The sequence below is a fragment of the Stegodyphus dumicola genome, chromosome 4, assembly GCF_044657685.1.
Source record: "Stegodyphus dumicola isolate Sdum_Otavi_A_Nest chromosome 4, ASM4465768v1".
Lineage (NCBI taxonomy): Eukaryota > Metazoa > Arthropoda > Arachnida > Araneae > Eresidae > Stegodyphus > Stegodyphus dumicola.
Genome location: NC_140771.1, coordinates 72,138,824 through 72,155,112, shown reverse-complemented (window position 1 = coordinate 72,155,112; position 16,289 = coordinate 72,138,824). Strand labels below are relative to the sequence as shown.

The 16,289-nt window shown below is 34.2% G+C and overlaps 1 protein-coding gene across 3 annotated transcripts in view; it reads left to right on the top strand.

Annotated features, from left to right (window-relative positions):
- The window catches only part of LOC118182227 (putative phosphorylase b kinase regulatory subunit beta), a 155,574-nt gene that overhangs the window by 22,148 nt on the left and 117,137 nt on the right, over positions 1 to 16,289 (top strand). For all 3 annotated transcript variants that reach the window (XM_085815074.1, XM_085815072.1, XM_085815071.1), the window contains exons 5-7: positions 1,955 to 2,068; positions 2,150 to 2,209; positions 7,518 to 7,654. In XM_085815074.1, the coding sequence (XP_085671200.1) occupies positions 1,955 to 2,068; positions 2,150 to 2,209; positions 7,518 to 7,654 (311 nt within the window). The remainder of the gene's footprint in view (positions 1 to 1,954; positions 2,069 to 2,149; positions 2,210 to 7,517; positions 7,655 to 16,289) is intronic.

Sequence of the window (16,289 nt, the reverse complement as noted above, 5' to 3'; positions counted from 1 at the left end):
AAATCTTCCATAAAGCACTTATTCCTCAGGCATATAATCCTCACGTGCTTTGACAGCATCCCAGTTCTCTATTTATTATCATTTGTACATAAAATAGATAATCGACATAAAATTTCTCTAGGTAATTTTCATAAAGAATCAGTCATAATTTGTAATACTGTCTGCATAGAAACATAATGTGAATGAAACTGTAACATCAGTCACAAAAATACTGAATATGTCATCCACTCATATTTAGCCACACTTCATTGTGATGCTTCACATTATAAAATGTTCTCTACAAAAATTTCCTTGTTAAAAGTTTGGTTTTTTTATTGTTTTTTAAGTATTCTTAGGAACAAGGCTAAATTTTGTAAGCACATTTTCAAATGGCAGTCATTGTAATTAGTCATCATTATTATTTAAATTTGTGCTTTGAGGTTTCTTGTTGCCCAACATTACTGAAAAACAAAAAGGTGGAAAAAAAGTCATAATTGTTTATTTTGGGGGATACTGTGACGTGTAAGACCATGGTTAACAGAAAATGTGATAGTCACAAATCGGCATCTAATGTGTGTATGTATTCTATATAAAACTGTCCATATTATCCATCTCAAAAAAGTTGTCAGTATGCCAGTTATTGTCGCAAACAAAACTTGTGTATCTATCAAAAATATCACTTGGTAATTTTTATAACTGTGTTGAAGTTTATAAACATTGAAAGCACTTTCCTTGCCAGAAAATCTTTCAAATATACATGCAACTTAATGATCTTTTGTGTGATCCCTATTCATGAATCTTTGTTGTGTCCCATATTGAAACATGCTCTTGTGTCTGCCTGCGGTTATAAAATCGCGAAAAGAAGTGTCATAGAAAACGATTTTTCATTTATCACTTAAGTTGTTTAACCAACCTGTTTTGGATTTTTTAAAATTTTATTTATTAATTATTATTATTATTATTATTATTATTATTATTATTATTATTGTTCTGTGTATAAGGACTGTAGTGAAAGATGCTTTACATTGTTAATGTTGGAAATAAAGGTAGAATAGAATAATAGAAAGTAAAATTAGCAGTAAATGGTTCAAAATCGAAACTGTAGTTTTTAATCATCTCACTGTTTCATATGGCATAGATTACATATCATCAAAAGCCCTGTGTTTAACTGAAATTTCAAAGATCAGGATTCCTTTTGCATTATGTGCAAAATGTAGAATTGTTGAAGAACTTTAGATGTCAATATTTAATTTGTTATATTTGAGGAATTTTTCTACCTTTTTCTTTAAAACGTTAAGGTATTTTGTTGCATAATAGTGTGTAAATTTCCAATTAATTCAGCTTATGCAAACTTCTTTTCTAACTGGAGCTTGTTATGAATTTCCTTAAGTTTTTCTGTAAACTGAATGCTTAGTGAATAATTTTAAGTATGATGCATTTCTTGTCGATGTGTGGAAAATCTTAATGCTTGTGTTACTTTGGTTTGTTGGCCCACCAGCAGCTGAATGTTGGTAATTTGACCTATAAGCTGGCTACTAGGGAGTTTCAGGTTTTCCTTGTAAGTAGCATGGGTATGTACCATTTTGCCTTAAAATGTCATCCTTTCCCATAGGCACATAGCCCTTGAGTTGATTTGCCTTAATCAGTTAACCCAACCTATTGTGGTTTATTAGTCATGCATCTCTTATCAAGTACAAACATGTTTTATTTTAAAATTTCAGCATTTACTTTGATAAGCCTAGAATCAGTTTCAAGTGAAATTGTAATCAACATTTATTTTACATATTTTATAGCTCAAAATACATTATTATTTAAAGTATTATATTATGCCTTTTCTCATCAGTTCCATCAGCCTGTCTGAGAAAATTATATTTTAAAAAACATTAACAAAGTTGGGAATTTTTCAAACATTACTTCACTGTAAACAAGAAATACCATGTCGGATTTAATATCTGCCACTTCCATTCTGTTTCAGCTAGAGAAATACAAAATGAATCAATGTCCAGAATATGCTTTGCATAGTAAATTCCATTTGGAAACTGGTCAACCATTAGCACCAGATGTACTTGGTAACTATGGCCATTTGCAGGTAATACTTTTTGCATTTTTATTTTTACAAGCAATATATTATTTTTTAATTAGAGTAACATTAGAATTTTTTCATTTTCAGCTGGATGTTGTTTCTCTGTACTTATTATTTTTAGTGCAGATGATTATGTCAGGTCTTCAGGTATGAAATAAACTTTTTTTTTCCACATTTGCTTTCTGAAAGTAATTTTAATTTAAAGAAAAAATGTATGTTAAACATGTTTTCTGAAAAAGAAAAAAAAAATTACTTTTAGCCTAAATGAGATGTCAGTTGATAAATATTTTTATCAGCATTTTTTAACTATGATAACCAATAAATATAATGGCATCTATAGCTTTAAAAATGGCTATGTGCACTGAATTAGCTCTGTCTACCCTCCACTTTTTTTTTGCTTTTATTGTTGAGAGAGGAGGAATAGTCAGTTTTATTCCCTGTGTGACTGAAATCTCAAAAACAAATTTAAGTTTACTTAAATACAAAAGTTATTATTGTAAATAGAAATTGATCATCTGAAAGGAAAAGGATTGCACAAAATATCTGAAAAATAATATTTTTAAGTACATTAAAGTTATCAGATTGCAGATAAATATATTAGTTTGTGTCGAGTGAAATTTATGTGTGATTATAAATTAGTGTAAAAATAAGGCAGGAACTATGATAAATTATTGCTATTCTAAATATAATTTTGACTGTATCGGTATTTTTGAAGAAGGTATTAGGGAATCCTTACTTTTCATACTAAACACTTTTGTAAATAATGTTAAAGGAAGAATAAATTTAGTTCATAAAATTTCTACTGCCATAAACATATAGTTTCTGAGGAATAACATTGTGCTGATTGGTAAAGATGTAACATAGAATAGAAAAATTGCTGTAGGGTTAAAAGAAGTATTTAAACTGCAAGGATCCTTAAAAAGGAAGTAGTGGCAGCTCGTAAATAAGCACTGTGGAACTGCAGCACTCCCAATTTCCACTTATTATTATTTTTAATATTTAATATAGTGTGCCCTTTAGTCTTTAATTCTTTCTTTATACTTTTACAATACATAATCCTTAAGCTTTATGTCAGTAGCCATCCCCCGCTTTGTCAAAAAGGTACGAAAGTCTTAGGAACTGCGCGCTTCACAGTTCCAGCCATGTGGTGTTTGGCTGTTCTGCGCACGCGCACACAGAAAGCAGCACACGAGTCGGGCAGAGAGAAGAGCACTGTCGCTCTTGCAGTGCCGAAATTCTGGCATGTTGTTCGAAAAGTGATTTCTTTTTACTCTGCACGTGTGGTATTCCTCCACAAGGTGGAACTTCATCATACGGACCATAAACAGAGTTCATGAAAATTTGCAACCTTTTAAAAAATTGCCTTAGTGAAATTCAATCAACATCAAATGCAGAACAACAACAAACGAAACAACTGTAGGAATTTTAAAATATCTAAATGATGATAATTTCAAGTTTGGGTTAGAGCTTTTTTATCAGATGCCTCATGTTGAAATAATATACAATCAAATGCAATTCAGAGAAATTAGTGTGTTTAAAGTTAATGAACATATAACAAATTCCAAAACTGCTATCTTAGAATTAAGAAACTCGGAAGTACTGTGAGAATTTTCCAAAGACACCGATGGCAGAAGAATAGAAGAAAGAAATATGTGACTTTATGCTATGTATTCATATAATGCAGAGATATTCTTCCACTAAACACTTAGCAGCTTCTAAATTGTTAGAACAATTATTAGTTCTAAATTGTTTAAACAAGAAATGCTTCGCTAGTTTTAGGAATGAACATTCTACAGAAGAAATAATACTGACCACTGAAGCATATCCAATGATTGACAAAGGAAAGCTTGAAACTGAACTAAAGGTCCTACAAATTAAATGAGCTACTGAAATTTATCTTCGAAAATAATCTAGATGATGTTCTTAGTGGAATTACGAAACTGATAAAAATTCTCTTGAGAGTTCCCATGACTACATCAGAGGCTGAACGCTGCTTTTCAACATTGAAAAGAATGAAAACTGTTCTAAGAAGCACTAGAATTCGGAAAGACCAAATGTGCTTGCATTCCTTTCAATAAAGAAAAATTTCCTCAGTTGTCATCCAGAGATCAAGGAGAAAATTATTGATTGTTTCGCGCAAAGTAAAACAAGAAGAATGGATTTCCTTTTTAAATGAATAGACAAAGAGCGAACTGTAAAAATTGTGGTTAAAGTAATTAAGAAATGCTTAAATATTTTATTGTAAGATTTCCTGATGTTTCAAAATAAATTTTCTTTTTATACATGTTTGTTTCCTTTCAGACAATTTTAAAACAAAGGTTGAATTTTTTTGGAACAACACCCCCACTAATTTTAGCCACTGAAAGGAAGTTTTTTCATTTGCTAGTAAAATATTTAGACTTGTTTTCTTGTGAACAAAAAATTTAATATAATGGTAAATTTTTTTCATTGAATTGATGTTACTAATTCCCTACCAATAGGAAAACAAAATGTTATCGTTGTGTCATCTGGAAAGTTCTGCAGTTTTTCAAACTGCATTATGTTTTTTTCTAACTATTTTGTTACAATTGTTAAAGAGTGTCCTTGATTGAAGCATATGCATAATATGGTGTTTTATGCTCATGTTGTACAATTATGTCATGTATTGTGGTGTATTTTTTATTTTTTTTTTCCTAGTGCAGTTTTAAGAGTGAAGAACCCAAAAGCTTATTTCCATCATATTACTCATTTTAGTTTTAAAAAGGAAAACTGTTAATCAGTTGAAATGTGTTCTATGTTAGACAAAGTAGTGTTTCTGATGACATAGTTTGAAGATGGTTTGAAATGTGTAATTGTTGAAATTTCAGCTTCAAAGATGATGTCCATTTTGGGTGACTATCTTTTGTAAGCCAGGGCGTATGAAATGAAGCACTCTCTGAATATCAATATTATACAGTTCAGGAACTTTCAAACAGTCTAAATATTCTGAAAAATATAGCTTATCATCATTTACAGATGACCAGACCCACTAAAATATGAGTATCCCATACTTTTTCAGCATATGATTCTTTGATGAAAAGAATTAACGAAGTTTATTTTCTAAAACAGCTGATTACTGGAGATGAGAAGTAGGTACTGCATAATAATGTTACAAGAAAAAAGATCATGGTAAACCTCCTTTATTAACATGAAGAGAAGGGCTATATCCCAAAAAGTAATGCTTTGTGTATGGTGGAACTGCAAAGGAATCATATTCTATGATCTGTTGCAATCAAATCACGCAAAAAATTTGGAAAAATCACGCAAAAAATTTGGAAAGTTTTGAGATAATAGTTTCAGCTTGCCCCCACATTTCGATGAATGTCAAAGTTTATTGATTATGGCTGGAATGTTTTGTGTCCCTCCCCCTTCCCATATTCACCAGACTCGACCTTCTCAGATTTTCATCTTTTCAAATCCCTTCAGAATTCTCTGAATGGCCTAGAGAGACTGTCAAATAACACCTCAATGACTTTTTTTACAAATGCCTCGTTTTTCCCCTTAAGGGGGGAAAAAGGGAATTTTCCGGCATGCAGAGAAATGGCAAAAAGTTATGAACAAAATGGTGCTTATGTGATTCAATGAAATTTTGTTGTGTTTTTTTACTGCGTCATTTGCATTTATCATAAAAAAACACAGAACCTTCTGATTAACCCAGTATGAGTACTTCTGGGAATTATTCTCATTTTTCTGTTATGAAAAAATTTCTATCCTTATTCTAGAGTTAATGATCTAAAATTCTGGAAGTATAACTTAAAGATTAACTGTAGCTTTTGCAGAAGTTTTGTGTATTTACCTTTGCTATATATAATGTTTATAATATGTAAATATTTATTCAAAATTGAGACTGACCATTGACAAAATAACAAAAGTGGGTGAGGGGAAACTACTAGTTCACTTTTTATATTTTATTTTTAGTTGTTGAATAAGGTAGGTTTCTATGGTGGGTCCCCATTTGTAATATAAATGCAGGCCTGTTTACTAATAAAAGTCCTTTTTAAATGGCAGTCTTGGATTTAATACTTGGGAAAGGCATCTCAAATGAGGTGGGTGTTTTTGTTTGTTTTCTTTTGTTTTTAAGGGCATTTAGTTTTATGACCTAGGCTGGTGTCAAAGTTGGTACAACTAGTATGGCTGCACCTTGTAGCAGAGTTCAGGGCCAGCATAATTTTTATAATTTAGAAAAGCACTAAAAGAAAAAATTTAGAGTATGCAATTTTTTTTTTTAAATTTAGAGTAGACAATAGGCTGCTGAGTTTTTAAAATTAAGGAAGGACTGGGCAACAGAATTTAGCATCCACAGAGTTTACACCGAATGGCAAAATACTGTAGCATGTATAATGAGTTCATAATAGATCGAATACACACAGATTCAGTGATAGGTTGATAAAATTTATTTCATCCAAAAAAAATGGAACTTTCCACAAAAATACTTTTATGAATCTATCTCCACAGTATCACAGAGTACAATCAGTAGTGATTCTTCAGACTACTAAGAATGTTAAACACAATGGGCAAAGTGCAGCTAAAGAACGAAGCTAAATTGGAGAAAGTTGTTACCACTAACAACAACCACTGAGAGCGGATACTCCCTTCGGCCTTGTGTACTTTTCACCTGGCTGCCAAAATATTTCTAGTACTTTCTGCTTCTCGAAATTACTGGAAGGCAGTATGAAGGCCAAATTACGGTTACAACTAATATAGTGATCAACTATATTTATTCAATTACAATACTTATTATGATGATACAGGGATCAAACCAAAGATGATACAGGGATATGATGATACAGGGATCAAGTTTGGCAGCTTTTGGCAATTTCTCACCAAATTTGAGAACAAAAATTTGTCACAAAAACTGTTGCCAGCTTGATGATATCTCACTAAATTACTGAGATACCAATATACTCAATGTTAAATAAATTTGCTCCTGTATTCTTGCTTAAGGCATTAGGTACATTTATCCTTTCAAAAATATAAACTAAATATATAAGGCTCCTTGCATTTGCAACGTTTGTTACCCAGTAAATCTGCTTCTGATGAAAGTATCTTTCTTGATAGACAGATAACTCTTGTATCAAAATTGAATAAATATAACTCTTTTTTAAAGAGTCAAAAAGTAATTTTATATTGTGTAGAAGGATATCTGAAGAGAAAAAAAAAATAATTGGGCTTTGTAAATATATTTATGTAGACTTTCGAATATCATATTTTCAAAATTTGCATGAGAAATTTTCAAATTTTTTTGTATTACTTTTTGATTATTGCTTGTCAAAAGTTAATAGCTTACTTTTTTTTTTTTAACTTTTGATGTTAAATTAAATTATACTGAATTTTTATACTGTACTTTTATAAAATTGATTTTAATGTTTTACTCTTTTTCCTATTTAAAAAATTGACAGCTTTATAAGCATAGTTAATTAACAGTGTTTTTGCATAGATTATTTACACCATGGATGAGGTCAGTTTCGTGCAAAATCTTGTCTATTATGTTGAAAGAGCATATCGTACACCAGATTTCGGTATGTGGGAACGAGGAAGTAAATATAATGATGGTACTCCAGAAATACATGCAAGGTAAATACTTCTTCTAATTTGTGATGTTTATCTTGAAATATGTAATGTTTTTAAATGTTTCAAACCAGTTATCCTTTTTAGGAAAATCAACCATTTATTTTAATATTTTTATCATACATACAAAGTATTGTTACAAAATGTCAAGTCGTGGTAAGATAGCTTCCCTGCAAAGCAGTTTTAGGGTTGCCACATTTGGCGTGAAATCACAAAATTGGCGATATACTTTGGGCAGATGGAGAACCTTCTGGAATAAATTCTTATCGGTTTATCCCAGAATGTTCTCGAACATAAGCCAAAAGTTATATAAACTCTGCTGGCCGGCAGTCAGTCAGTAAGTGCCTCGTCTAGCGAGTTGATAGTCAGTCAATGAGCAAGTGTCTCGAAGTCTAGTGCCGAGTTGGTAGTTGAATGCATCGAAGAGTCTCTTAGTGTATCCTGATTAGTGCATCGTCGAGAGAATATGTTAAGCTCCAGAAATGACTGAACTGAAGAGTCAGGAGCTGTGCTCTGTGTGTTGTCGAGTGCATTGGGAGTTGTAGCTTGGAGAGTCTCGAGAGTACGTTGAGTTCCGAGTACGACCAAGTAGAGTTGGGAGCTGTACTCTGGTGCTTTGCAGTGAAGCTTCACTGTGATAGCTTGATAACCTGAAAGCTATGTCGCTGATCGTGTCAGCGCGTTTATAACAGTTTAACAACTGTGAACAAGATTTTGGAGTTGTCCTGATTAATACCGGCCAATAAAGTGTCATTATTCACTCCAAATTCTCATGGACCCAAAGGAAGAAAATAACGTAACAAATGGTGTCGGAAAAGAAAAAATGCAACAGTATGTTTGCACAGAGCTGACTGCAGTATATTTAGTGCCTTGAGCATGAGTATCATCCTTTGTAAACTAAACTTCTCATCAGTATTTCAAACTAAAATATACCTTTAATTAATTAATTAAAAAGGCTCTAAACATTTACAACTTATAAATTAATTCTATGTGCTTTTTGTGAGGCAAAATGCTTGACAATATTCTCATATTGGAGGTTTTGAGCAGTATCACTTTCTTTTGACAGTAGTTGAAATGGATTTTAATTATTTGGATTTAATCATGTTGTTAAATAAGTTTTCATATACACTGCTGGCCACCCAAATTGCAACACCAAGAAAGACGAGATATCACAATAAAATTTATTTAGTAGATAACATGTTGACCAAGTATCAAATGATTAAATTTATAGACTTTTGTGAAGTGTGGTTCCTTCCAGAATCAGTAGCCAGAGTAGCTGCCATTGTTGGAGATCACCGCTGCTACATGCCTCGGCATTGATTCAAAGAGACTTTGGATGTGTTCTTGGGGTACAGCAGACCAAGCAGCTTCCACTCGTTGCCAAAGTTGATCTGGTGTGGCAGCTTGGGATGTAATCTGGGTCAATCGTTCAGCAACCATGGACCACATGTTTTCTATTGGCGAAAGCTCCGGAGAGCGAGCCGGCCAGGGAAGCAATTCAATCTGGCGATTGACGAAGAACCCTTGGACAATGCATCCCACATGTGGTCGCACATTATCCTGTTGAAATATGGCTATGGGGAAGCCCTGAAGGTAAGAAAAGACAATTGGTTCCAACACTTCGGAGATGTAGCATCTACTAGAGAAGTGCAAGAGCGATATCCAATACTGCCCCATACCATAATACCCGGCACAGGACAAGTGGGGCGGTGCATAACGCAGCTGCTCAACATCCTCTCTCCACAGAGTCTCCAGACTTGAATCCGACTATCGTGGTGTTGCAGGCAGAAGCGTGACTCATCAGTAAAGACAATTTCATTCCATTCTGCCGTTCACATCCTTCTTTCATCGCACCATTGGCGGCGGAGCCATCTGTGGTTCTGCGTCAAGGGTAGACGAAGCAATGGATGTGTTGCAGACAGACCTCTCTGCTGTAAACAGCGTTGAATGGTATGAACAGACACTGATGTGTTACAGACTGAATGTGCTATGCTAATGGTTCATGATGTGACTGAGCGATCTGTCACTGCCATGCGCACAGTGTTCATGTCATCACTTGAAGTGGTGCACTGAGGTGGATGCGATTGAACACGTCAGTCCGTCATACCCTCCTGCATCCAACGGTCACATATCCGCATTACAGTTGTTTGGTTTCGTCCAACACAACTACCGATTTCCCTGAAAGATAATCCACACTCTCGGTAGGCCACTATTCGTCCTCTGTTGAACTTGAATATTTGATCAAACGATGATCGCTGTTTACTACGAGGCATAATTGATCTCTTTTTTAAAAAAAACCACAAGAAAAACAAAATTGCCGAACTTGAAATCGTCGAAATCTCCAAGCCTTAAATAGCGCTTTGAAGTGGCACCACAGGTATGCCTGATGTGCGTCTGCGCTGAAATTGTAATCATTTTCATATCTCACCTCCTCTAATGCATGTTGTAAATTTCATGTTATTTGCATGCTTCCTTCTGGGTGTTCAATTTATGGTGGCCAGCAGTGTATTTCAGTGCAAAAAAACTCTTTACTGCAACTACTGATGCTGAAAGTTTTCAAAAAATTTATAAGGCAAATCTTGTTTACAAAAAAGTATCATGTAAAGAGTATTTTGAATGTAGAAAGCAGTTTCGTTTGATGCTTGCCATTCCAAAAATGAGATCCTGTGAGTAGCACCTTTAATATGAGACTGATGGCTGCTTACTATGCTCTTAGTTGTTGTTTGTGTTAAAACAATTTTTTTGCAGTTTATTATTTATATGCTTCTATGCAATTTTTCAATATCATAACTGTATGTCTAGTATATGAGAATAAATAGAATACTAGAATAAATTTTACATGATTATTCAGAGACACGAGCTACCAGCAAATTACCCTGTGCACGAAAAATGTTATCTGTGTTAGGTATGGGTAAAACTGCTAGTTGGTTAATAACATAGTGCAGTATTTAAATATTTTACCCTTCCCACTTTGCCAGATATTGTTGCTTATGATAACTTGGCTGGCACCATCTGTAAATCAATGCCGTATGCCAGTGGTCTCTATAACGAACTTGCATTTAACTATGGCGGCCCGAAGAGCCAACACAAAGCATCCGGTGGTTCAGTTTTTCTAATGCTATTTATTTTCCGTTATATTTACATATTTACAACTGTCCTATTGTTAGGCGGACTACCTTCACAGAAATCATATTGCCTAATCAAAACGATATTTCGTTTCTACTTGCATGCATTGCGCTACTGCCAAGCAGTGCCCTTTACTTCTCTCTTTACAACACTCCCCACCTCTGAACTTTTTAAGTTCACACAAACCAAATACAAAATAAACCAGTATTTCTAAATCAAACATATTTGAATACTATATAAACTACATCAAATTGCAAATAATTAAGTAATGTTTAAACACATTAAATCAACTTATAAAGTAATTACTAAATAAGAAACATTATACCAAATCAAAATTCGCAATAATCATATAAACTAAACTACATTTAGCAACAATCAATAAAGATACTCTGAAGATGACATAAGTGCAAACAACAAATCAGATTATTACACAGTAACTCTTTACTACTAATTATGCACTTCAAAGTTGTACAGCAATTGTACTGGTCTCTTTAGATTACCTGTTTGAGTTTTTATGAGGCAAGAGCGAACCTGACCATTTCTGCCAGGATAAGTTTCTATTATCTTACCTAGTGTCCACAAATTCCTAGGTAAACGGCTGTCATGTACCAGGACTACGTCATTAACATTAAACTGACCAGACACTTTAGTAGGTGGACATAAATTCACAGATCTTGAACAGAGCAAGTAATCCTTCCTCCACCTATTCCAAAAGTGGTTTAACAAGGTTTGTTGATGTTTATACCTTTTGATCAAGGAATGTCTAGACCCAATCAAGTCTTCTCTGCACACTCTTGTAACTGGAAGAGAAAGTAAACGTTTACCAATTAAGAAATGAGCAGGAGTTAGCGGTGAGGGCTCTGAAGGGTCACTGTAGACATACGTTATGGGCCTTGAATTAATTATGGCTTCGATTTCTATGAAGACTGTTTCTAGCTCATTCGAACAGAGACTAGAATTTCCAACTATTTTCCTTAAACAAGTTTTGATCGTTCTAAAATGCCTCTCCCAGAATCCTCCCCACCATGCTCCCTTTTCCACAATAAATTTCCATGTTATACCGTGGGAGGAAAACAAATTTTGTACAGATGGATGTTGAATACACTTCCAAATTTTTCGCAACTCAAGATCAACACATTTGAATGTCTTGGCATTGTCCAAATATATCGTTGAGCACAATCCATGACGAGAAATAAACCTGCGAAATGCAAGCATAAAATTCTCCTCGCTCATAGAAGGGACAAGTTCTAGATGTAAAGCTCAAGTTGTAGCACATGTAAACAAAAGTAGATAATGTTTATTCTTGCTGTCCTTTGTAAAGAAGGGACCAGCATAATCCAGCCCTGTTACAGAAAATGGAGATGATTGAAGAACACGATCAGGGGGTAAAGGAGCGGTTTCCTGTGTACCGGCACGCACTTTGTATCTTTTACACAAAAAGACTTACTTAACGTGGACTTGACGAATTGGCGTCCTTTTATGATCCAAAACGTTTCTCTAATATCGGCTAAGGTAGCTTCGACTCCAGCATGAAACAATTTGGTATGAGACTCAAAAATTACTAGTTCACTGTATCTATCTTTATAAGGTAACAGCCATGGGTGTTTTTCTTTGAAAGCAAGATAGGTCTGAGAATTGAAGTCTGCCCTTTAAATGTAGAAGATCATGGGTATCCAATTCTGGGTTAAGTGAATAAATCGACGATGTCTTTTCTAAGCATTTTTCACTTGATAGGTCTAGAATCTCTTTCGCAAAGTATTTTTGCTGTGTAACTTTCACCCAATAGAGCTCAGCTCGCGAAATCTCAACAGAGCTTAATGGACCTTTGACTTTCACTGAATTTCGTTTCATATTGTTTGTAAACCTCATAACATAAGCCGTAATTTGATATACCTTCAGCAGCCTGCTGAATCGTGTTAACTCTAGTAATGCCGAAGATTCTACATCTTGAACAGAAACATGAAGAGATGTTTGCATCCTTGCTTCGTTCTGAACGCTTTCCTCGTCGACGTTGGTCTGTTGATTTACTGGCCAAACACTTTCAGGTTGAGAGAGCCAGCTAGGTCCCTGTAACCAAAGGGAACTTCTCACAAGGTTAAAGGCATTTTCTCCTCAAGATAAAAGGTCAGCAGGGTTTTCACTCCCACTGCAGTGAAACCAGCATTCAGGATCCGTGAGTGACTGAATCTCAGAAACTCGGTTTGATACAAAAGGTTTCCAGTTTCTTGCACATCCCTTTATCCAGTAGATAGTTATTCAGCTATCACTCCAAAGAAACTTTTGATGACACAGTTCAAGAAATAGCTTTGTCAAATACATAGACAATTTGGCGGCTACTAAAGCAGCCATCAATTCCAAACAAGGTAGAGTCATAGTCTTGAGTGGAGCTACGTGACCCTTCGCTGCGATGAAAGTGGTGCAAATAATATTTTCTGAATCAAGGTATCTAAAGTATGCTACTGCGCCGTATGCTTTAGGGCTAGCGTCAGCAAATACATGAAGGCTAACATTAGATTTTTCACTACTACCAAAATATTTTCTCGGAAGAGAGAAATCCTCCAACATCTTTAATTCAGCTTGCCAGAGACTCCAGTCCTTAATTATTTCTAATGGAAGGGTATCATCCCAGTCCACACCTAATGTCCAAATTTTTTGTAATAGAATTTTCATTTTCATCACAAAGGGTTGAAACACACCAATTGGATCGTAAACTTTGGCCACCATTTGGAGAATAGTCCTTTTTGTGGCCTCAGCACTGTCATGGGATAAATTTCCTAAAAATTCACAATTCATCTTCATCTTATCTGCTTCAGAGTTCCAGATCATGCCCAAGAATTTTGACTCTTTAGCTGGGTCTATGTTATAACCTTTTCCAATCCACCAGGAATTAAGTTCCTCGGAATTTGACCTTAATTTTCTCAAATTCATCTCGGCATCTTTAAAATCTTAACTGCGTCTGAGGATAATCGACATGCATCTTCAATAGTGTCTGCACCGTAGTATAAATCGTCTACATATAATGAGGAATCTAACATTTCATAACTTTCTGGATTTGTGCTTTTATATTTTTTAATGTGGAATTTTGTCTTCATCGCTAAAATTGATAGACTACAGCAAAGTCCAAATGGAAGACGTTTAAACCTTAAAACTTTATAATTTTTCTCACTATTCCCTAGCCAAAGAAATTTTAAATATTCCCTATCCTTTTCTAAAATTCCTGTCATTAGAAAGCCCTCAGCTAAATCTCCGTTGAAAGCAATTTCATATTTCCGAAATTTTAAAATTATATCCGAAACCACGGGAATCAAACTAGGTCCAATGTTCTAAAAAATCATTTAAGGACTTTACACCTTTAGCTCTAGAAGAGCTCGTGTCGTAAACAATCCTACACCTTGTGGTTTCCTTAGGTTTTATTATTTCCCTGTGCGGCATAAAATACGATGCCTCTGTTATTTCCTGTGAACACTTCTCAACTATACCCTCCTTCATTTGTTCTTCAATTACGGATTTATACTGCTGATAAATCTCAGGATTTCTAATAAGTCTATTTTTAAGACTTTCAAATCGTCTTAATGCTACTCCGAAATTATTTTCTAACTGCTCTGCTTCCGATTTCCATAATAAGCTGATATAGTATCTATTACCTTCTACCCGTATTTCCTTTTCAAAGCTCTGAAACATTTCCCTCACCTCGTTAGAAATCGCTGAGTCATTTCTAAGGCCCATCAAATCTAAAGTCCATAATGATCGTAATGAATCATTATGCAAGAAGAAAGGTTTACTATTGCCGTGTTTTGAGATACTATTTTGCTTTCTTTATCTTGAAGGCCAACTGGGACCCATCCAAACATAGTAGAAATTGCATAAATTTCCTTTCCTAATTGAATCTTTTTCCCCCTTACCTTCTTCCAGTAATAATCAACACCTATTAGAATTCCAACGCTTCTTTTACATAAACAAGCGTTCTCAATCTGCACTCATTCATCATTTTTAGTGTTTGTTTTGACGGCGTGGTCATAAGCGCAGCCGTAATGGCGTCAGTGACGAGAAAGCTGATTTTTATTTTGTTCTTTTGCTTCGCATCCGAAACACAGAATTCGACAACCTTATATGTTTTAGGTACTGTGTATTTCATTCCGAAATAATAAATAGACAATGTTTCTTCTCCAACAAATTTTAAGTTTAATTTCTTAATTACACTAATATGAACAAAACTTCGTGTAGCACCACAATCGAAAATTAAATTAGTTAATTCTGACTTTCCGTCATAATGAGCTAACACTGAACAGGTTTGCAATAAAGCATTTTTATTAAATGATTTATTAGATGGAACAACAGTAAGCGTGTGTTCTTTCGGGGAGTTTTGTGTTTCATCTACTGAATTGTCTTGCGACCTTTCACACAATTCTTTTATGTTTTGATTTGAAGCCGTTCGCGTTTTTTACGATTTGAACTACTCGTACATAGTGACTGATGACGCGACTTAAACCCGCATTTTAAGCAGTTACTTTTATTTCTACACGATTTCCAAATGTGATATTTTCGAAAACAAATAAAGCATCTATTTTCATTTCGTAACTTACACATTTTTTCTTTAATGCTTTTATCACAAGAAAATTAATTATGGGACTTTTCGCAGAAGATGCATGCACGATTATCAACAGCATTGAAACTGGCAGCCGTAGGTATATTTCTGTGAATTTTTTTATAATCAGACTTAGCATGTTCGAAACGGGGTAAAATATTTCTTTTATCTTGCATCAATAAATTCGACGCTTCACGACATTCAATTTCCCTCCTTATGAAGTCCAACAAGTCTGATACATTAATTTCTTCATTTGGGTTTTCCTTTGATTAAATTCCAGAAGGAACTCTTCTGGAATAGCTTTTAACAACGCAGGTATTAATAACTGACCAAATGAACCTTTCGTAACTCCTTGCGCTTCCAAATTCCGAACTGCAATTTCTATTTCATCATATAACCTATGTAAAGCTTTAATATTATTTGAATTCTGTACTGGTTCTAAATTTAACAGTTTGTTCATGAAATGACTAATTATTAATTTTTTTTTTCCCGAATCTATCCTTCAAAGTTTTTATACTCTCATCGTAATTTTTTGCATTTAATTCTAATGAAGATACTACATTACTCGCAGCGCCTGAAAGTAATGTTTTCAAGTATGCGAATTTTTTTATCTTACTAAGACTTTCGTTTTTGTCTATAGTGCTTTCGTTACTGTTCCAAAACTTCATAAATTTTTCAGCATCACCTAAATATTTCTCTAAAAGTCTATTTCAATTACAGAATGAATTGCCTCGTCTAATTCTTTCAAATTACTTTTCTTTTCTATTAATAATTCATGCACTTCGCATAATTCATCTGTATCTTTCTTTGCTAAGCTATCCTTGACTTTCTTTAATAGTTTAGATACTACCGTTCTCAATGCGGTTCTCTTTCGTTTTAATCTAGCTAGTTCTGCCATTATTTCGCGTTAATACGTAAATGTACCCAAGA